The 23,018-nt window shown below is 39.0% G+C and overlaps 1 protein-coding gene across 5 annotated transcripts; it reads left to right on the top strand.

Annotated features, from left to right (window-relative positions):
- Positions 1-60: 60 nt before the first annotated feature.
- LOC133554547 (glucose-6-phosphate 1-dehydrogenase-like) lies at positions 61-22,638 on the top strand. Of its 5 annotated transcripts, none has more exons than XM_061903463.1 (14): positions 61-5,721; positions 7,558-7,705; positions 11,926-11,963; positions 12,066-12,174; positions 12,237-12,454; positions 12,603-12,761; positions 14,027-14,152; positions 14,222-14,315; positions 14,387-14,573; positions 17,945-18,180; positions 18,243-18,319; positions 18,395-18,487; positions 21,409-21,474; positions 22,320-22,638. In XM_061903463.1, the coding sequence occupies exons 2-14, from the start codon at positions 7,577-7,579 to the stop codon at positions 22,435-22,437; spliced, it is 1,650 nt and encodes a 549-aa protein (XP_061759447.1). In that variant the 5' UTR covers positions 61-5,721; positions 7,558-7,576; the 3' UTR covers positions 22,438-22,638. The 5 variants fall into 5 exon arrangements, with proteins under 5 accessions (XP_061759447.1, XP_061759446.1, XP_061759449.1 ...); XM_061903460.1 differs by lacking the exon at positions 61-5,721 and adding an exon at positions 6,052-6,923; XM_061903462.1 differs by lacking the exon at positions 7,558-7,705 and having other exon boundaries at positions 803-5,721; positions 22,320-22,637.
- The last annotated feature ends 380 nt before the right edge of the window (positions 22,639-23,018 follow it).

Below are 23,018 nucleotides of genomic sequence, written 5' to 3'. Positions count from 1 at the left end.
CTCTGGTATCTCCTTCCTGCGGCTGTTATTCTGTCAAACACACCAGCAAACGCTTTTCCATATTTTCGTGGATTAATGTTCGTGACCGTACATGGGCAGCACGGTGGTACAGGGGTTACTGCATGTGCCTCACAATACGAAAGTCCTGAGTGGTCCTGGGTTCAATCCCGGGCTCGGGATCTTTCTGTGTGGAGTTTGCATGTTTTCCCTGTGACTGCGTGGATTCCCTCCGAGTACTCCGGCTTCCTCCCACTTCCAAAGACATGCACCTGGGGATAGGTTGATTGGCAACACTAAAATTGGCCCTGGTGTGTGAATGGGAGTATGAATGTTGTCTGTCTATCTGTGTTAGCCCTGTGATGAGGTGGCGACTTGTCCAGTGTGTACGCCGCCTTCCGCCCAAATGCAGCTGAGATAGACTCCAGCGACCCCCCGCAACCCCGAACGGGACATGTGGTAGAAAATGGATGGATGGATGTTCGCCGTAGATATTGTTCTTGCATTATTGGTTGTTGTTTTTTTGACGACATTGTCCTTTACACTCTCTATTTTTCCATGGTTGGAAGAACAAAGTTTTGTCAATCTCTAGCTATACAAGCTACTGCTGCAGCGGGTAACACCAGATGTTTTGGGTGGAGCTTACGGGGTTTACAGTGACCTGTTACACTAACTAATGGCGGGTATGCCTGTAACTCCAATGTTTGCTTGCAACTTAAAGTATAACAATTAGCTAAGAGACAGCTCTTATTTCCAAACACTTTTTTCTTTTTTTTTGCTTAATCACAGTCTTGCATTCTTTCATACTTCCTCCAAATCAGCATTTTTCAACCTTTTCTGAGCCAAGGCACTTTTTTTTCATTGAAAAAATGCAGACGCACACCACTAGCAGAAAACATTAAAAAAAATTAACTCAGCAGTCGATAGTGACAGTAAAACGTTATTCTCGCAATTGTTAGATAGGAATTCAAACCATAACCAAGCATGCATCACTATAGCTCTTGTCTCAAAGTAGGTGCACTGTCACAACCTGTCACATCACACCGTGACTCATTTGGAGTTTTTTGGTGTTTTCCCGTGTGTCGTGTTTTAGTTCTGGTCTTGCGCTCCTACTTTGTTGTTGATTGTCATGTACGGATGTGCTTTGTGGATGCCATCTGCTGCTCCACCCGCTGTAAGTGTTTGCTGTCGTCCAGCATTATGATTTTGTTTACTTTGCAGCCGGTTCAGTTTTAGCTTTGTTTAGCATAGCCATCCTTAAGCTTCAATGTCTTTTCTTAGCGGTACTTGCCTTTTGTTTATTGTTGGTATAAGCTTTAGATACCTTTTTACTGTCACGCTGCCATATTGTGATTACGACAAACCAGGTTCCCTACATCTACAACGGCACATTTGCGGATTATAATTATTGTTTTGCAAAAAAATATTTTTGACCCAATTAAGTGAATAAACATAATCTCCCACGGCACACCAGACAAAATCTCACACTACACTGGTGTGGTCGAAAAACACTGCTCCAAATGGTCCGTTTGGAATTTTCCCAATTTGTGATGTTTTTCCTAAGTGTGACGACAGGGGATATTTCCATATGTAGTAGAAATGTACCCAAATTGCTGTGCGCGAGTTCGCCATTGTTGTCCAGCGCTGTATTAAGATCCTTCTATTTCTCTATTCTCTTGTTCTGGAGCAGACTGGCTGATACATGAACATGTATCGTGCACTGTTGCCATTTCTAAGACAAATTAGTGTATAGTTCAAAACTTACATCTGTCAGTAGACTTGCTATGGAAGCGCAAAAAAAAACCTACAAAAAGGATGACGGGGAGAAGGCACAGTCAAAGTGGATTAATGTAAATAAGAAACCCCACAGGATCCTGAAGAGACAGTTAGAAAGAGGCTTGAAGACAATGTGTCGATCATTACTAAAATATTTACACGGCCAATACCAAATATTGATGCTCTAAAAAGGATTTTCAAATAAAAATATCGATACTTTAGACACTTAAGTTATGTGAGATAATGTGTACCATTAAAAAACAACAAAGTGTAAAGTAAATGAAACATGATTGATGGGAACTTCAACCTTTTCTTTCACCAAGGTAAGTACGTAATGTGCAAGTGCAGCGGCACACTGTGCTGTGATTAGTCATTCAGTCTTTCAATTGTTAATTTAGAAAATTACTTGCAATTCAAATGAGTCACTTAATGTTATAAAACAGCAGGTGCATGCCTCCTTGTATCGTAGGCTATTTGAAGACGCTACATACAGCTTCAGTGCAGAATAATACCACCATTTGTTTCGCCATGTGATTTAACATTGACGATGAATCCCCGACAGCAGCAACACTTGAAATACAATACTTTTTATACAATACACAAAACCAGTGAAGTTGGCACATTGTCCATCCATTCATCAATTTCCTTTTCAACTTATATTCACTTGAATTGACTGCAAAGATAAAGATATTTAACAATAGAACTGAGAAATTACACTTTTTGGCAAATAACCATGAACTTAGAATTTAATGGCAGCCACACATTGCAAAAAAGTTGGCACAGGGGCATTTTTACCACTTATATGGCCTTTCCTTTTAACAACACTCAGTAAACGTTTGGGAACCTAGGAGACCAAGTTTTGAAGCTTTTCAGGTGGAATTCTTTCCCATTCTTGCTTGATGTACAGCTTAAGTTCTTCAACAGTCTACGTTGTCGTATTTGACGCTTCATAATGCGCCACACATTTTCAATGGGAGACAGGTCTGGACTACAGGCAGGCCAGTATAGTACTACAAAGCCACGCTGTTGTAACACGTACAGAATGTGGCTTGGCATTGTCTTGCTGAAATAAGCAGGGGCGTCCATGAAAAAGACTTTGCTTGGATGGCAACATATACTGTATGCTGCTCCAAAACCTGTATGTACCTTTCAGCATTAATGGTGCCTTCACAAAGGTGTAAGTTACCAATGCCTTGGGCACCCCATATAATCACAAATGCTGACTTTTGAACATTGCGACTACACCAGTCCGGATGGTTCTTTTCCTCTTTGGACTACAACAATTTGAAATGTGGACTCGTCAGACCACAGAACACTTTTCCACTTTTTATCAGTCCATCTTAGATGAGCTTGGGCCCAGCGAAGATTTTCTGGGTGTCGTTGATGAATGGCAAGAGTTTTAACTTTCATTTACAGATGTAGCGACCAACTGCAGACACTGACAGTGGTTTTCTGAAGTGTTCCTTAGCCCATGTGGTGATATACTTTACACACTGATGTCGCTTTTTGATGCAGTACTGCCTGAGGGATCAAAAGGCCACCGGCATTCAATGTTGGTTTTACGCCTTGCAGTGATTTCTCCAGATACTTTAAACTTGTTGATGATATTACAGACCGTAGATGGTGAAATCCCTAAATTCCTTGCAATAGCTGTTTGAGAAATGTTGTTTTTAAACTGTTGGACAATTTTCTCACCCATTTGTTCACAGAGTGGTGACCCTCGCCCCATTCTTGGTTGTGAATGAGTGAGCACTTCATGGAAGCTGCTTTATACCCAATCATGGCACCCACCTGTTCCCAATTAGCCTGCTCACCGATGGGTTGTTCCAAACAAGTATTTGATGAGTATTCCTCAACTTTGTCAGTCTTTATTGCCATTTGTGCCAGCTTTTTTGAAACATGTTGCTGGCATCAAATATCTAAACGAGCTAATATTTGCAAAAAATAACAAAGTTTACCAGTTCAAACCTTAAGTATCATGTCTTTGCATCTATTCAATTGAATATAAGTTGAAAAGGATTTGTAAATTATTGTATTCTGTTTTTATTTACGATTTACACAAAGTGCCAACTTCCCTTTTGGGTTTTGTATTTTACCAAACACTTACGATATATTTTCACAAAGTAACGCCGATACCAGCCGGAATTTTACTCTGTATCAGATCAGAAAAAAAAATCAATGGTATTGCACATCACTAATTTTGAACAAAGAAAAGTGTTTGAATTGTAGAAATTATCATAATTTAACCCCTTTAAGTTCAAGTATGACTGTAGAAGGGAATTCCTCTGTTCATAATAGTTTTTAAAGATATTCTAAATCATTGTGCCATTCCATACTGAGGTTTCCTGCATAGACACGCACTCATAACCTTTTTTACAGCATCACACTGTTATCTTGTTGGAGATGACATATTACAAACTCTCGAATGTTGACCAGATCATAGGCTTGAGTTAATGTTTGTTTAAATATTGTATTGGGCGGTGTTCAAGACCAAGAAAAATTCCTGGCAGTTGTGTCAACTGTTCCTGAAGAACCTGAAAGTGGATGTGGCAGTTGGACCTGTTGTGACGGAATGATTACGTGGGGCTTTACAAGCAAAATCCTAAAGGCCTACTGAAATTAGATTTTCTTATTTAAACGAGGATAGCTGGTCCATTCTATGTGTCATACTTGATTATTTCGCGATATTGCCATATTTTTGCTGAAAGGATTTAGCAGAGAACATCCATGATAAAGTTTGCAACTTTCGGTGTTAAGAGAAATGCCCTGCCTCTACTGGAAGTCGCAGACGATGACGTCACATGTTTGATAGCTCCTCACATATTCACATTGTTTTTAATGGGAGCCTCCAACAAAAAGTGCTATTCGGACCGAGAAAACGACAATTTCCCCATTGATTTGAGAGAGGATGAAAGATTCGTGTTTGAGGATATTGATAGCGACGGACTAGAAAAAAAAACGCGATTGCATTGGGACGGATTCCGATGTTATTAGACACATTTACTAGGTTAATTCTGGGAAATCCCTTATCTTTCTATTGTGATGCTAGTGTTTTAGTGAGTTTAATATTACCTGATAGTCGGATGGGTGTTTCCACGGTTGTCTTGACGCGCAGTGTCTCAGGGGAGTCGACGGCAGCTATGGACGACACAAGCTCAGCTTTTCTCCAGTAAGAACTACATTTTTAACCACAATTTTCTCACAGAAACCAGCTGGTTGACATGTGGTCAGGATCCATGTTCTCTTGACCGCGCTCTGATCCATAGGAAAGTTTCACCTCCAGAAATTTTAAACAAGGAATCACCGTGTGTTTGTGTGGCTAAAGGCTAAAGCTTCCCAACTCCATCTTTCTACTGTGACTTCTCCAATATTAATTGAACAAATTGCAAAAGATTCAGCAACACAGAGCTCCAAAAAACTGTATAATTATGCCGTTAAAGCAGACGACGTTTAGTTGTGTGTGTGCGCAGCGCTCATACTTCCTAAAAACCCGCGACGTCTTGCGTACACGTCGTCATTACACGACGTTTCGAAGACGAAACTTCCCGGGAAATTAAAAATTGTAATTTAGTAAACTAAAAAGGCCGTATTGGCATGTGTTACAATGTAATTTTTCATCATTGATATATAAACTATCAGACTGCGTGGTGGGTAGTAGTGGGTTTCAGTAGGCCTCTAAAGACAGCACATTGGGACCAAGGCTTACTTTGTAACACTAGGTGGCAGCATTAACAAAATCAAGTGTTAGTGTGTCTGCTGCAAGGTCAGCATTCCAGTTGAGTTTTCATCCCACCATGTAGTCAGACAGGCTGAGAGCAGATGGATATAATGAGGACCGCGGACCCCCTGACTCACTCTGAGGTGTTCAGCCAGCTCAGGACTGAGCTCTACGGAGAGCTTAATTCTGGCCATTCCAAGAGCAACATATTCATCATCTTGGGAGCCTCTGTAAGTCCCGCTTCTTGACTTTTATCAAGCTGCATACTAAAACAAATTACAAGTGAATGTTGCAGGGATGAATGAGTTTGAAGTGACTGAGTGGTGCAAAATCCCTTTAAAAGCCTGAAAAATTAAATCCTTATTAGCTTCAAAAATCAATGAAGAAATTATGTATTGTTGTTGTAAAAGAGGAAGTCCATAAATAAACGTTTGAAAGATTAATTTTGACCAGTCTTTCTTGATTATTTGTGTGAACGCTAGTAAGTATTGCACTTGCATTTACTTGACAATGGAATGTGTTCAAAGTCTGCTGACATTGCTCAACAGACTTTTCGTGTGGAGGCGGGGTTCTTAGGTTTACCTGACCTTTTATCCTGCAGGTAGTTTTGTATTGCGTCTTGTGTTAGTCTATAGGGGTTTTCAAAATGTGGCACATTGGGCCAAACATCATCATACGGCTAAATGACAGGGATATTCCATTAAATAGGGTGGTGGTGGTAGTGTATTTTTTACTGTCGAAATGCGCTACCCGATAAAAAGAGAGCCCACCAACGCTACTGAGCATGTGCACGCATGCGCATCGACGCTAAAGTTTTCCTTGGACAAAATAACAATCACAATTAAAGGCCTACTGAAATGAGATTTTCTTATTTAAACGGGGATAGCAGGTCCATTCTATGTGTCATACTTGATCATTTCGCGATATTGCCATATTTTTGCTAAAAGGATTTAGTAGAGAAAATCGACAATAAAGTTCGCCACTTTTGGTACTTCCTGAAAAAGCCTCGCCTTTACCGAAAATCGCAGACGATGACGTCGCAAGTGTGGGGGGCTCCTCACATATTCACATTGTTTTTAATGGGAGCCTCCAACAAAAACAGTTATTCGGACCGAGAAAACGACAAATTCCCCATTAATTTGAGCGAGGATGAAAGATTCGTGTTTGAGGATATTGATAGGGATGGACTTTAACAAAAAAAAAAAAAGTTAAAAAAAAGAAACGCGATTACATTGGGACGGATTCTGATGTTTTTAGACACATTTACTAGGTTAATTTTGTGAAATCCCTTATCTTTCTATTGTGTTGCTAGTGTTTTAGTGAGTTTAATATTACCTGATAGTCGGAAGGGTGTGTCCACGGGTGTGTTGACGCGTAGTGTCTCAGGGGAGTCGACGGCAGCTATGGACAACACAAGCTCAGCTTTTCTCCGGTAAGAACTGACTTTTTAACCACAATTTTCTCACCGAAACCTGCTGGTTGACATGTGGTCAGGATCCATGTTCTCTTGACCGCGCTCTGATCCATAGGAATTTTTTCACCTCCAGGAATTTTAAACAAGGAATCACTGTGTGTTTGTGTGGCTAAAGGCTAAAGCTTGCCAACTCCATCTTTCTACTGTGACTTCTCCAATATTAATTGAACAAATTGCAAAAGATTCAGCAACACAGATGTCCAAAAAAAACTGTATAATTATGCCGTTAAAGCAGATGACATTTAGCTGTGTGTGTGCGCAGTGCTCATACTTCCTAAAAACCTGTGACGTCTTGCGTACACGTCATCATTACACGACATTTTCAAGACGAAACTCCCGGGAAATTTTAAATTGTAATTTAGTAAACTAAAAAGGCCGTATTGGCATGTGTTGCAATGTTAATATTTCATCATTGATATATAAACTATCAGACTTTGTGGTGGGTAGTAGTGGGTTTCAGTAGGCCTCTAAAGACAGCACATTGGGACCAAGGCTTACTTTGTAACACTAGGTGGCAGCATTAACACAATCAAGTGTTAGTGTGTCTGCTGCAAGGTCAGCATTCCAGTTGAGTTTTCATCCCACCATGTAGTCAGAAAGGCTGAGAGCAGATGGATATAATGAGGACTGCGGACCCCCTGACTCGCTCCGAGGTGTTCAGCCAGCTCAGGACTGAGCTCTACGGAGAGCTTAATTCTGGCCATTCCAAGAGCAACATATTCATCATCCTGGGAGCCTCTGTAAGTCTGGCTTCTTGACTTTTATCAAGTTGCGTACTAAAACAAATTATGTTGCATGGGTGAATGGGTTTGAAGGGACTGAGTGGTGCAAAATCCCTTTAAAAACCTGAAAAACAAAATCCTTATTAGCTCCAAAAATCAATGAAGAAATTATGTATTGTTGTTGTAAAAGTTGAAGTCCATAAGCACACATTTGAAAAATTAATTTTTACTAGTCTTTCTTGATTATTTGTGTGAACGCTAGTAAGTATTCCATTTACTTGCCAATGGAATGTGTTCAAAGTCTGCTGACATTGCTCAACAGATATTCTCACTCCACTTTTCGTGTGGAGGCGGGGTTCTTACCTGACCTTTTATCCTGCCGGTAGTTTTGTATTGTGTCTTGTGTGAGTCTAGAACAGGGGTTTTCAAAATGTGGCACATTGGGCCAAACATCATAATATGGCTAAATGACAGGGATATTCCATTAGATGCGGTGATGGTGTTTTGTCCGTCGAAATACGCTACCCTTTAAAAAGAGATATCACCAACGCTACTGAGCATGTGCACGCTAACGTTTTCCTTGGACAAAATAGCAAACACAATTAAGTTGTGCACTTACCTCGTGTAGACTTTGTCACTTGCCTCTACAAGTACGTAGTTCGTTTAAATTCTATTTATTGCATTGAATGGAATAGAATGCCTTTCATGGTCGCTATACACAGGTACAATGGGATTAAAAGCCACTCCAGTATCATTGCGACGGTCTACAAATATACAAAACACAGGAAGGAAAGAAAATAAATAGTGCAAAATGAGGTCAAGTGCACATTCCAGTCCTAAGACTATATAATATACAATATACAATATATGTATATTGTACATTATACAATATACATATATACAGAAGCATTCAGACTGTGGGTGGTAAGTAAAAATGCTTCTGTATGTATTTATACAGCAGTGGTTCTCAACCTTTTTTCAGTGATGTACCCCATGTGAAACAATTTTTTCATTCAAGTACCCCCTAATCATTTTTGGTTGAAAAAAAGAGATAAAGAAGTAAAATACAGCACTATGTCATCAGTTCCTGATGTATTAAATTGTAAAACAGTGCAAAATATTGTTCATTTGTAGTGGTCTTTCTTGAACTATTTGGAAAAAAAGATATACAAATAACTAAAAACTTGTTGAAAAATAAACAAGTGATTCAATTATAAATAAAGATTTCTACTCATAAAAGTAATCATCAACTTAAAGTGCCCTCTTTGGGGATTGTAATAGAGATCCATCTGGATTCATGAACTTAATTCTAAACATTTCTTCGCAAAAAAAATAAATCTTTAACATCAATATTTATGGAACATATCCACAAAAAAATCTAGCTGTCAACACTGAATATTGCATTGTTGTATTTTTTTTTTTTACAGTTTGAGAACTTACATTCATATTTTGTTGAAGTATTTTTCAATAAATTTGTTAATAAAGGATTTTTGAATTGTTGCTATTGTTAGAATTTTTTTTTTTAATCTGACGTACCCCTGGGGATACCTTCAAGTATCCCCAGGGGTACGCGTACCCCCATTTGAGAACCACTGGTATACAGTATAATATTTAAACAACACATTCAGAACATTCGTTCTCACGATTGGACCGTGCACCTTACCTCCTTTTTCACTATTTTTCTTTCCTTCCTTCTGGAGTTGCTTTTAATCTCATTGTGTTTTCTGACCAGTAAGCATGTAGACATTTACAGCGTGAGGAAGTTCACATTGACGCAAATAATGGTAGCCTACATTTTCCTTTTCATCACCGTTGTTTTAACAAAAATAACAATTGGTAGCTGTTTCGATGAAGCAGCTCATTCTGACAGAACACTGGACTTCTCGCTTCATTATCAGTCTTCTTTTGTACAAAACCCAAAACCAGTCAAGTTGGCACGTTGTGTAAATGGTAAATAAAAACAGAATACAATGATTTGCAAATCTTTTTCAGCCTATATTCAATTGAATGGACTGCAAAGACAAGATACTTAATGTTTGAACTGAGAAACTTTATTATTTTTTGCAAATATTAGCTCATTTGGAATTTAATACCTGCAACATGTTTCAAAAAAGCTGGCACAAGTGGCAAAAAAGACTGATAAGTTGAGGAACGCTTATTAAACACTTATTTGGACATCCCACAGGTGAACAGGCTAATTGGGAACACGTGGGTGTATCAAACAAGAATGGGAAATAATTCCACCTGAAAAGCTTCAAAAATTGGTCTCCTCAGTTCCCAAATGTTTACTATGTGTTGTTAAAAGGAAAGGCCATGTAACACAGTGCTAAAAAATGCCATGTGCCAACTATTTTGCAATGTGTTGCTGCCGTTAAATTCTAAGTTAATGATTATTTGCAAAAAAATTAGGTTTCTCAGTTTTAACATTAAATTTTTGTCTTTGCAGTCTATTCAATTGAATATTAGTTAAAAATGATTTGCAAATCATTGTATTCTGTTTTTATTTAGCATTTACACATCATGCCAACTTCACTGGTTTTGGGGTTTGTATATTCCAAAAAAAACATATCGTCCTTTACATTACACATGGAATTTTGGTTACAGGAGCAATCTGCTGTTTTGAAGGCCCTTCAGCAAACAAAACTACTCATAAATCATTTCTCTTGCAGCACTCTAGTATTTTAAGAATATGTTGCGAAAAAATCTAAGTCTCCCACAAGTTAATTGAACTGAACTCAGGAGCCATGCAGATCAATGACCCAAAGGATGATAAAGAGAGGACCTAAAATAGAACCCTGAGGAACACCACTAGTATAACTATAGACGTTGAACAAATGACTACTGACGGCATCTGAAGTAAACAAGCCACTTAGTTACATAAATCACATCACAAAAACATTGACACTACCAAAAAAGAGAGGACCTGAAGGGGTGCCTAGAGGAAGGCCTCAGTTATGTAAATCACAAGTTTGGACGCCAGTGTTCTAGGTTAAAATTTCAATCCAAGGATCCGCCAAGTTCCTTTGTAAAACCGGAGCATTTTTTTTTTTTAAATGAACATTGAGGCAGGGCAATATTGGCTCTTTTCAGTGCCGCATTTGGCCCCTGGGCCGCCATTTGAATAGCCTTGTTATATAGTCTACCTACTTCTAATAATAAAATGATTATTTGGGCTGCAAGAACTAAAAATAAAATCAGTTGTTTATCTCAAGTGAAGTCTTGTGGCACCTCTGAGGGGAGAGCTGGTTGGAGAACCTGGGGAAGGACAAGGGTAAAGAGCATTCAAAACCCTGATGGGTTGCTCTTTAGTCTAGTAGTCATCGTCACACGATCAATCATATTTTAGAGCTTGGTTTAGTGTACATTAGGAAGGAACACTAGGTGTGTGAATATGAGTGTGAATGTTGTCTGTCTATCTGTGTTGAGGGGGCGACTTGTCCAGGGTGTACCACACCTACCGCCCGAATACACCTGGGATAGGCTCCAGCATCCCCTGCGACCTCGTATAGGCAGTGGTCACCAGACACCGGTCCGCATTAGCTACCGGGCCGCACAGAAAGCTTAATCAATTCATAAACTATCACATTTTCTCCGACTTAACTTAGGCCTGTCCCACTAAACACATTTTACAACTCCTTTGTTATAGAACATTAATAAATACACAGATTGTTAATAGATGTATTTAACAACTCCTTTGTTATAGTACATTAATAAATACTGTTTGTTAATAGATATATTTCACAATTCCTTTGTTGTAGTACATTAATAAACACACAGATTGTTAATAGATGTATTTTACAACTTGTTTGTTATAGAACATTAATAAACACACAGATTGTTAATAGATTAATTTTACAACTCCTTTGTTATAGGACATTAATAAACACACAGATTGTTAATAGATGTATTTTACAACTTGTTTGTTATTGTACATTAAACACACAGATTGTTAATAGATGTATATTACAACTCCTTTGTTATAGTACATGGAACAATGCACATTAATGGACATACAGTACTCATTTTTAAAGCATTTTTTTTTTTTGCCGTTTTTATCTGCCACACATAGAAAGCTGGTCCGTGAAAATAATGCATACATTAAACTGGTCCCTGGTGGAAAAAAGGTTGGGGAACTCCGCCGTAAGGGACAAGCGGTAGAAAATGGATGGATGAATGGAAAAGGATGTATACAATTAAAAATAAAACATGAAAGAGTAATTAGTTCATGTTTGTCACAGGGGGATCTTGCAAAGAAGAAAATATACTCCACTTTATGGTGAGTAAAGAAGGCTGCAATAATGCAAAGTGTTGACTAATATAACTGAACATCGTTATTACAATGAATTAGTTAATTGGTTGAATGGACTTGTGCTGGCAGGTGGTTGTTCAGAGATGGCCTGCTTCCACACAACACATACTTTGTGGGATATGCTCGTTCCAACTTGACAGTGGAGGACATCAGGAAAGCGTGCCTGCCTTACATGAAGGTAGCACAATTTGATGTTAGTTGAAAGTCTCCACGTGTGCAACATGCACCTTTTTCCTCCAGGTTGCCGATGAAGAGGCCGATCGCCTCTCGGCTTTCTTCAGCAAGAACTCCTATTTGAGAGGCAGCTACGAAGACGGAAGCTCGTATGACAAACTTAACGCACATTTGTCGTCGCTAGTTGGGGGAGCCGACGCCAACCGGCTCTTCTACCTGGCTCTGCCCCCCACCGTCTACCACCACGTCTGTGCAAACATCAGCCAGCACTGCATGAGCTCCACGTCAGCATGCGCACACACACACGCGCACACACAAACACACACACACACACACACACACACACACACACACACACACACACACACATACACACACGCACAGTGGAGTTTGTTGGAGCAGCACCTTGTAACCAAACATGTCCCCCAGCAGAGGGTGGAACAGGCTCATCGTGGAGAAACCTTTTGGGCGGGATCTCCACAGCTCACAGGAGTTGTCGACCCACCTTGCCTCCCTCTTCAAAGAGGACCAGATCTACCGCATAGACCACTACCTGGGAAAGGAAATGATCCAGAACCTCATGGTGCTCAGGTACTAGGTGCACACACACACGTTTTTGTATTTGTTACCTACTTGAGACCTCCAAAAATGCCTACCTCTTTAGGACCACCCTTTCTAGATATATTAAGATTTTTATTTACGTTTGTACAACATTAATAATATATACATACTATGCAAATATAAAAAATGGAAGCTTTTAATAAATTTAGTTTAATTTTTATTTTTTTTGTCATTGTTTTCAATCTTCATTATTTACTTCAAATTATTACAGTATGCCGCTATATACATATTTATTTATTCATGTTTTTAATGAATTTTGGCCAAAGGGGGCACATTTCAATTTCTTACACATACATGCTATTACATATGTTCGCCAGAAGGGGAGAACATTTTTTTTTTTGCACACACTTGTTATTTCATAAGTTGACCAGAGGGGGAGCACTTTTAAAACCGACACACAATCAATTTGAAAAATCCCTCCTTTTTGGGATCACCCTCATTTTGGTATATTGCACCATCAGAAATACCAATAAGACGTTTTCTATTGGATGCAATGGTTTTCCATATTGGGACCGTGATTTTGTCCTAACTTGTTCACCCGGCTTCAAATTCCTGAAGGAATCAATAAAGTACTATCCATCCATCCATCCATCTATCTCTCTATCCATCTATCTATCTATCTATCTATCTATCTATCTATCTATCTATCCATCTATCCATCTATCTATGATATGGAAGGTACTTTACCTTGTGAATGTCTCAATAATGGTAGAAATACAAGAACACACACAGACACGTATACACATTCTTGTATTTGTTACCTTTTTGAGACCTCTCAAAAATTCCTACCTCTTTAGGACCACCCTTTCTACATGTATGAATATTTGTATTTACAACATTAATAATTTATACATACTATGCTAACATGAAAAACCTTGTTGTGAAAAATGAGTTGGAATTTCACAAGAAAAAGGTCACCATTTTACAAGAAAAACTTAGATTTTTGGCAGCTTTATAACAAAAGTCGTAATAATACTCGACGCAAGTAAACATTTTACAAGAAAAACTGAACATTTTTGCAATTTTATGATAGAAGTTGGAAATTTACTCAACAGTCACAAGTTTACAAGAAAAGCTTAACATTTTGACATATTCACATCATGCAAGAAATCAACCTGAAGAACGTACATACCTTGAGGACCGTGACTCTTTAACATTCAGTTGTATTCAAATCTGTGAAATCCGTGCGGTAGCTGTTTTATTTCTGATAGTTGTTGTGTTTTACACCCTTTCAGATTTGGAAACCGCCTCTTTGGACCCATATGGAACAGGAACAACGTGTCATGTGTGGTGCTTACCTTCAAGGAGCCCTTTGGGACCGATGGGCGTGGAGGATACTTTGATGACTTTGGGATCATTCGGTGGGTAACACGGTCCAAATAAAATGAGAGGACTGGAGAAATGATGTTAGTCCTTTTTTTTTAATGCAGGGATGTTATGCAAAACCACCTCCTCCAAATGCTGTGCTTGGCTGCCATGGAAAAGCCTGCCTCCACCAAGCCAGACGATGTGAGGAATGAGAAGGTAACAGCGACACATGTTTGTGCATCACTGCCAAACCTCCCATCAGTCACTTGCTTTGTGATGTAATCTAGGTGAAGGTATTGAAGTGTATCGCTTCGGTGGATGCGTCACATGTTGTTCTTGGACAATATGTGGGGGACCCTGATGGGGAGGGCCAATCCAAGTTGGGTTACCTAGACGACCCTACTGTACCTGAAGGCTCCTGCACACCTACGTTTGCCACCGCCGTGCTTTATGTCCGCAATGAAAGATGGGATGGTGAGAGGAGAACTTTTAGTTGCTTTCAAATGTTGAAGTTAAACAATGAATAAATATAATTATATTCAAATACATAAATATATGTACATATAGAATATATGTCACAGGTGTCAAACTCCACAAAAGCCTGGAAGAACTGTGTCTCTATAAAATGTTTCATTTTTATTCATTTTTTTACTAATTTTGACAGAAAAAAACAACATATCTTTTAAACTGTAATAGTATCTAATCATGCCAAATATGTGTTTGTTTGTTTGTTTGTTTGTTTGTTTTTTCCATTCATTTAAGGCAGGGGTAGGGAACCTATGGCTCTAGAGCCAGATGTGGCTCTTTTGATGACTGCACCTGGCTCTCAGATAGATCTTAGCTTACATTGCTTAACACGATAAGTAATGAATAATTCCGCTGGTAATCACAGTGTTAAAAAAAACTTTCAAATTATAAAACATTCTCATGCATTTTAATCCAACCATTCGTTTTCTATCGCACCTGTTCAAGAAGTCGCATTAATGGTAAAAAGTATTATATTTATTATTGGTTAGCTTTAGAATAACAATGTTATTAAAAAGAATAAGAGACTTATTATACTCTAAAAATGTTGGTCTCAAAAATGCACGCATTTAGTTGTATTCAGTGTCAAAAAATATTATATAGCTCTCACGGAAATACATTTTGAAATATTTGGCTTTCATGGTTCTCTCAGCCAAAAAGGTTCCCGAACCCTGATTTAAGGTTAAACAAAAACAATCAACATAACATTTCAAATAAATAATGAAAGAAAAGGAACTAAAAGAAATACAATGTATAATATCCGCCCTGTACAGTTACAACATTTGTTGTTGGGGTTAAATATTATATTATGATATACTGTATTACAAAATATGTTTGTATAGAAAAAAAAATACTTTATTATCTTCTTGTCAACTTTACTTGTGATTTCATAGCCAGTTATACATCAATTTGCACATAAAAATATCTAATACTTAAATGCATCGGCAATTGTGAAATAATATAACGAGGTGATTATGCATTTATTCTAAAAGTCAGATGCATCACTCACTTTTCATTGTTCATGATTAATCACAGGTCAGCTCCGGATCTTTCTGTGTGGAGTTTGAATGTTCTCCCCGTGAATGTGTGGGTTCGCTCCGGGTACTCCGGTTTCCTCCCACCTCCAAAGACATGCATCCGGGGATAGATTGATTGGCAACACTAAATTGGCCCTAGTGTGTGAACGTGAGTGTGAATGTTGTCTGTCTATCTGTGTTGGCCCTGCGATGAGGTGGCGACTTGTCCAGGGTGTACACCGCCTTTCACCCAATTGTAGCTGAGATAGGTACCAGAGCCCCCTGCGACCCCAAAGGGAATAAGCGGTAGAAAATGGAGATATATATATATATATATATATATATATATATATATATATATATATATATATATATATATATGTATGTGTGGGAAAAAAAATCACAAGACTACTTCATCTCTACAGAACTGTTTCATGAGGGGTTCCCTCAATCATCAGGAGATTTTAAAATCAGATTTTTTTCCCACATACATATATTGCGCTCTACCACGGTATCGAGCACTATTCTCTGGATAATATAATTAAAACAGACATATATATATAAAATATATATATACCATATATATATATATATAGATATATATATATATACTGTATATATATATATATATACTGTATATATATATATATATATATATATATATAGATGTATATATATGTCTTAATTAGATTATCCAGAGGATATATATATATATATATATATACACATATATATATATATTTTTTTTATTTAAAAAAAAAAAAATGTTTGTAATACTTTGTTTTCAACCATGAGAATGACAAAATGAATGCACATGTAAGATGTGTGTACCAATAAAGGTGTACCGTAAGATGAAAACTGTGGTACCATTTTTACATTTACAGTAATACACTGTGAAAACAGAAATCATTATACATTAGATTAGTTTATTTCAAAGGTGACAATGCAATTTCATAAAAACACACATGGTTAAAAAACCAAGAATTAGCCAAAAGGCTAGTTTTCATCTGTAGTCCCCTGGTCATGATGTAAAAAAGGCATTACAATTACAATTTAAAAAAGAAAAGAAAGAGAGAGAAAAAGAAGAAAAGCACACAATACATACACAATATTATAAAAAATTGAATACAACATCACAACATAATATTTATCTGAGCATCAAAACAGGCTCAACTTGTAGTGCTGGCAGCTGTAGGCATAGATTAGCCACATTTTAATTTTTTTTGTGAAGGCCTTGTATGTTGTGACCAGTACTGAGTTCAACACATTTGCTTTCCTTCCTGACCAGGTTGACTGACTGAAAGTGCTCCTGTCCAGAGTAATGACAGAGCCCCATTATAACAGAAGTGTAGAGGGAACATGTTAAAACAGAAAATAACCAGTAAATATCCATCCATCCATTTTCTACCGCTTATTCCCTTTCGGGGTCGCGGGGGGGGCGCTGGCGCCTTTCTCAGCTACAATCGGGCGGAAGGCGGCGTACACCCTGGACAAGTCGCCACCTCATCGCAGGGCCAACACAGATAGACAGACAACATTCACACTCACATTCACACACTAGGGCCAATTTAGTGTTGCCAATCAACCTATCCCCAGGTGCATGTGTTTGGAAGTGGGAGGAAGCCGGAGTACCCGGAGGGAACCCACACATTCACGGGGAGAACATGCAAACTCCACACAGAAAGATCCCGAGCCTGGATTTGAAACCAGGACTGCAGGACCTTCGTATTGTGAGGCAGACGCACTAACCCCTCTTTCACCGTGAAGCCCTAACCAGTAAATAGTAGATTAATAATTAATTTTTTACCATTTGTCCTTAGAATGGAAAATGACACAATAAGTTACTGCGTATGTCAGCAGCAAATTAGAAGCCTTTGTTTGCTTACTTACGACTAAAAGACAAGTTGTCTTGTATGTTCACTGTTTTATTTAAGGACAACATTGCATAAAAAACATATGTTTAATGTACCCTAAGATTTTTTTTGTCAAAATAAAGCCAATAATGACATTTTTTGTGATCCCCTTTATTTTGAAAAGCACCGAAAAAATACTGGCAGACATGTAGATCGGTGCGTATGAGTGAGACAGAGCATGCATGTACCACAATACTCAAGTAAAAGTAAAAAAGTATGTTGCATTAAAACTACTTTGACAAGTACAAACTTTCCAAAAAGTGACTCAAGTAAATGTTATGGAGTAAATGTAGCGTGTTACTACCCACCTCTACAATTCAGTATTGATCCTAATCGTTCTTGGCAGTATTTCCGTGCCTCAGCTGATCTTCTCAATGTCTTCTCCTCCAAGGTGTCCCGTTTATCCTGCGCTGTGGTAAGGCCCTGAACGAGCGCAAGGCGGAGCTGCGGCTGCAGTTCACTGACGTGCCAGGCGACATCTTTGCCACAAGCTGCCAGAGGAACGAACTGGTGGTGCGAGTGCAGCCGAACGAGGCCATCTACCTGAAGATGATGACCAAGAGGCCTGGGGTTTCCTTCAGCCCAGAGGAGACTGAGCTGGACCTCACTTACAGAAGCCGTTATAAGGTGACAGCAGTTTCATGGAAGCTCTTTTTTGTGTTTGAGTACCAACAATCTCCTCCTGGCAGAATGTGAAGCTACCAGACGCGTACGAGAGGCTCATCCTGGACGTCTTCTGTGGCAATCAAATGCACTTTGTCCGAAGGTTGTGATCACACGGCTCAAAGGTTCTTTTGGAGAAATGTTACATTTTTCACTTCACTCTTCTCCACCCATGCAGTGATGAGTTACGGGAAGCCTGGAGGATTTTTACACCGCTCCTCCATAAAATGGAAGAACAGAGGACGCGGCCCATACCCTACAAATATGGGAGGTAAGCATTTTTTCTTAAAATAGTGCAGCCTCTAAATCAGTGGTTCTTAACCTGGGTTCGATCGAACCCTAGGGGTTCGGTGAGTCAGCCTCAGGGGTTCGACAGAGCCTCTGAACACACCTGACTCACCGTGTAAATAAAAACTTCTCCCTATCAGCTTTATGGATACGGCAACAGCAGAAGTCAGACTGATTTGCATGTATGTAATTTGTTGTGAGTTTATGCACTGCGTTGGTTTTGTTCTGTGAACAAGGTGATGTTGATGCACAGTTCATTTTGTGGACCAGTAAAACAACATAACTTTGTCTTGAATTAAAAAACAAAAACATTTTATTTTTCACTAAAGAAGGGTTCGGTGAATGCGCGGATGAAACCGATGGGGTTCGGTATCTCAAACAAGGTTAAGAACCACTGCTCTAAATTCACAAAAACTCAAGGTCGTGTCATTTAGAATTCAAACAAAAATATAGTGTAACACTTACTTCAGAACATTATACTGAAAGGGGACCTATGAAGATTTTACTAAAGGTTCCATATAACCGGAGGCACAGCACCTATTTTTGGGTCCCGATACACAACATTCCTGAAGGCGAGATAGAATGCATAAAAAAAAAAAATATATATATATATATCTATATATATATATAGATATCCATCATCATGTCTTTCATATTGATTGTGAACAGGCAAAATTCCAAAAAAAAGTGTAGTTCCTCCTTAAAAATGGGATTAAAATATTTCCGTTCCCTGTATGGTCGGTATCATTGCTTGATGCGCATTGCCAGCAGTAAGTCGGACCAGTTTCCAGTGAGGGTTGAACTCCACCATTGCTGCCCTTAATTTGCCACCGATTCTATTTCTAGCTTCTATGGAGAGAATTTGTAGGCGCTGTCTGGCTTTAAGGGGATCCTGTTTGGTGGCTACAGGACACACATTATCTAATTTTTGCAGATGATGTGGTCCTGCTGGCTTCATCTGGCCAGGATTTTCAGCTCTCACTGGGTCGGTTTGCAACCAAGTGTGAAGGGACTGTGATGACAATCGGCACTTCCAAGTCCGAGTCCATGGTTCTCGTCCGTAAAAGGGTGGATTGTCTGGGTTAGGGAGGAGATCTTGCCCCAAGTGGGGGAGTTCAAGAACCTCAAAGTCTTGTTCATTAGTGAGGGAGGAGTGGATCGGTGTGGTGTCTTCAGTAATGCGGACGCTGTATCGATCCGTGGTGGTGAAGAAGGAGCTGAGCCGAAAAGCAAAAGTCTCAATTTACCAGTCGATCTACGTTCTTGTTCTCACCTATGGTCATGAGCTTTGGCTTATGACCAAAAGGACAATATCCCGGGTACAAGCGGCCATAGTGAGTTTCCTCCTTTGGGTGGCGGAGCTCTTCTTTAGATATAGTGTGCAAGTTCTCCCACTTAAAATGACAGGTCTGTAATTTTCATCATAGGTACACTTCAACTGTGAGAGGCAGAATGTGAAAAAAAATTCGGGAATTGACATTGTAGGAATTTTAAATAATTTATTTATAAATTATGGTGGAAAATAAGTATTTGGTCAACCATTCAAAGCGCTCACTGATGGAAGGAGGTTTTGGCTCAAAATGTCACGATACATGGCCCCATTCATTCTTTTCTTAACACGGATCAATCGTCCTGTCCCCTTAGCAGAAAAACAGCCCCTAAGCATGATGTTTCCACCCCCATGCTTCACAGTAGGTGTGGTGTTCATGGGATGCAACTCAGTATTCTTCTTCCTCCAAACACGTCGAGTTGAGTTTATACCAAAAAGTTCTATTTTGGTTTCATCTGACCACAAGACATTCTCCCAATCCTCTGTTGTATCATCCATGTATCCATTTTGGTATAAACTCAACTTGTCGTGTTTGGAGGAAGAAGAATACTGAGTTGCATCCCAAGAACACCACACCTACTGTGAAGCATGGGGGTGGAAACATCATGCTTAGGGGCTGTTTTTCTGCTAAGGGGACAGGACGATTGATCCGTGTTAAGGAAAGAATGAATGGGGCCATGTATCGTGAGATTTTGAGCCAAAACCTCCTTCCATCAGTGAGCGCTTTGAATGGTTGACCAAATACTTATTTTCCACCATAATTTACAAATAAATTCCTTGAAATTCCTACAATGTGAATTCCTGGATTTTTTTTCACATTCTGCCTCTCACAGTTGAAGTGTACCTATGATAAAAATTACAGACCTCTGTCATCATTTTAAGTGGGAGAACTTGCACAATCAGTGGTTGACTAAATCATTTGTTGCCCCACTGTACATGTTCCATTGTAAATATCAAGGTTTTCAAGGTCACATGCAGAGTACACCACAGTGAAATACTTTTTTTCCATGCTCTTCAGATATTGCGTACAGTGGGATCCAAACACTACTTGCAGAATCTAATACACGAAATACCAAAAATACAAAAATTTGAATAGCTCTGATGTACATTAATTACAAGACAATAAGTTGCACAGTAAGTTTCAGTAGCTGTGGTAGAGGTATCAGTGCAATTAGAAGTACAGTAGTCAAATACAGTACCAGTGCAAGATCAAATAGTATAACAGTATATAGTGTATAGGAAGCAACAAATATTAAGGTGTCTACAGTTCTTTGGCAGTTGAGTAGTGACAGTAGTATGAACAAAGGTAATGGAACAGTATGACTTTTTTCTACTCTTGTTTTGACATTATTTACAGAATAGGAAGCAACACATATTAAAGTGTCTACAGTTCTTTGGCAGATGAGTAGTGACAGTAGTATGAACAGTAGTAAGTAACAAATAATAAGCTGTCTACAGTTCTTGGCAGTTTAGTATTGACAGTAGTATGAACAAAGGTAATGAAACAGTTTGACTTTGTTCACATTCAATCGACACTATATGAAGCTGATCTTTTTTCTTACGTGTGTGCACAGCCGCGGCCCAAGTGAAGCAGATGATCTGGTGAGGAAGGTGGGATTCCGCTATGAGGGAAAATACAAGTGGGTACAACCCCACACACCATGATCACATCATACAGTTGTTATTGACAGTTTTACCAACAATAAATTTGACGCCAAACCGTCACTCCTATATTGTGTTTGACCTTGATTCCTCTCTACAAAATAACCATCTCGTCACTTATGAATGGGCACATTCTGAAATAACTTGTGAATGAGTCACACGTACGTCATGTCTAATTTAATTCCGTCCCAGGGCTTGCCCCAGCAAAATGTTGATTGCTAAATCAGCAGCCAAACTGGATTCGCTTTTTGCAATTTAACAATCCTTACTGAAAGAATTTTAGCTCACAATCTGCCTTTGAAAAACTACAGCTCACTTCTGATTTCCATCTGAAAGGTACTTGTTGAACAATATTGGTGATTATACTGAGAGGTGTTGATATTTTGGTTACTACTTGAGTAGGGCCAAATATTAGGTACAACTCTCATCTTCACACTGCAGCCACAATAATAGACAAAATCTCATTCAGCCCCAGAACATGATGCAAACATCACCATGCTTGACACAGTTATCTTGGTCTACTCTCTTTGGTGCCAGCTACTTAGACAATAATGTTCTTTATCATTAGTATACAGTTAATATCTGCTGATGTACAGGCTGGACACTGACTACTCTAAAACAGAGATTCTTAACTGTTGGTGTGACGCTGGTTTTTGCCTGGCAGAGATGTGACATCCACAAAACAAGACGAGAATATTCGATTGGCTCTTTTTAGTGAATGATGAGAACCAATTCTCAGTTTCATGCTGTTCATTTGCAATACATTCTAAAATCCATCCATCCATCCATCTTCTATACCGCTTGTCCCTTTTTGGGGTCACAGGAGGGGCTGGAGCCTATCTCAGCTGCATTCGGGCGGAAGGCGGCGTACACCGTGGACAAGTCGCCACCTCATCGCAGGGCCAACACAGACAACATTCACACTCACATTCACACACTAGGGCCAATTTAGTGTTGCCAATCAACCTATCCCCAGGTGCATGTCTTTGGAGGTGGGAGGAAGCTGGAGTACCCGGAGGGAACCCACGCAGTCACGGGGAGAACATGCAAACTCCACACAGAAAGATCCCGAGCCCGGGATTGAACTCAGGACTACTCAGAATCTTCGTATTGTGAGGCACATGCAGTAACCCCAGGGCGACTGTGCTGCTCGACATTCCAATAATAAATCTAACTATAAATTTGAGTTGTGTGCAAGTGATTCCATGGGAAATTTTTTGATCAGAACGTGACCAATAGTAATCAATTATTGTAATTGTATGAGAACACTGAATTAGGTTTTTTTACACTGTGTACCTTAACTTAACGGAGAGCTGTCTCTCCGTCAATTGTGTTTTAAGTTGCAAGCAGGCAACACTTACTCGCTGAAATTGAGCTGAAATTTTTGAATGGAAGAAACTGCTGTTTTAAATATGTCCACTAGATGTTGCAATAAAATTAGTTACATATGTAACAAAAACAATAAACCACATGTTAGTGCACCAGTGATTTGCGGTGAACTAAACACCAGGTGAGGCATACA

This window comes from Nerophis ophidion, linkage group LG06 (genome assembly GCF_033978795.1).
Source record: "Nerophis ophidion isolate RoL-2023_Sa linkage group LG06, RoL_Noph_v1.0, whole genome shotgun sequence".
NCBI lineage: Eukaryota > Metazoa > Chordata > Actinopteri > Syngnathiformes > Syngnathidae > Nerophis > Nerophis ophidion.
This window is presented reverse-complemented; position numbering and strand designations above follow the sequence as displayed.

Excerpts from the sequence above, each read along its gene's own strand:
- LOC133554547 (XM_061903463.1), top strand. The coding sequence starts at position 7,577 with ATGGATATAATGAGGACTGCGGACCCCCTGACTCGCTCCGAGGTGTTC. Across the intron at positions 14,316-14,386 it reads ACGATGTGAGGAATGAGAAG|GTGAAGGTATTGAAGTGTAT; the intron begins GTAACAGCGACA and ends GATGTAATCTAG. Across the intron at positions 14,574-17,944 it reads CCGCAATGAAAGATGGGATG|GTGTCCCGTTTATCCTGCGC; the intron begins GTGAGAGGAGAA and ends TTCTCCTCCAAG.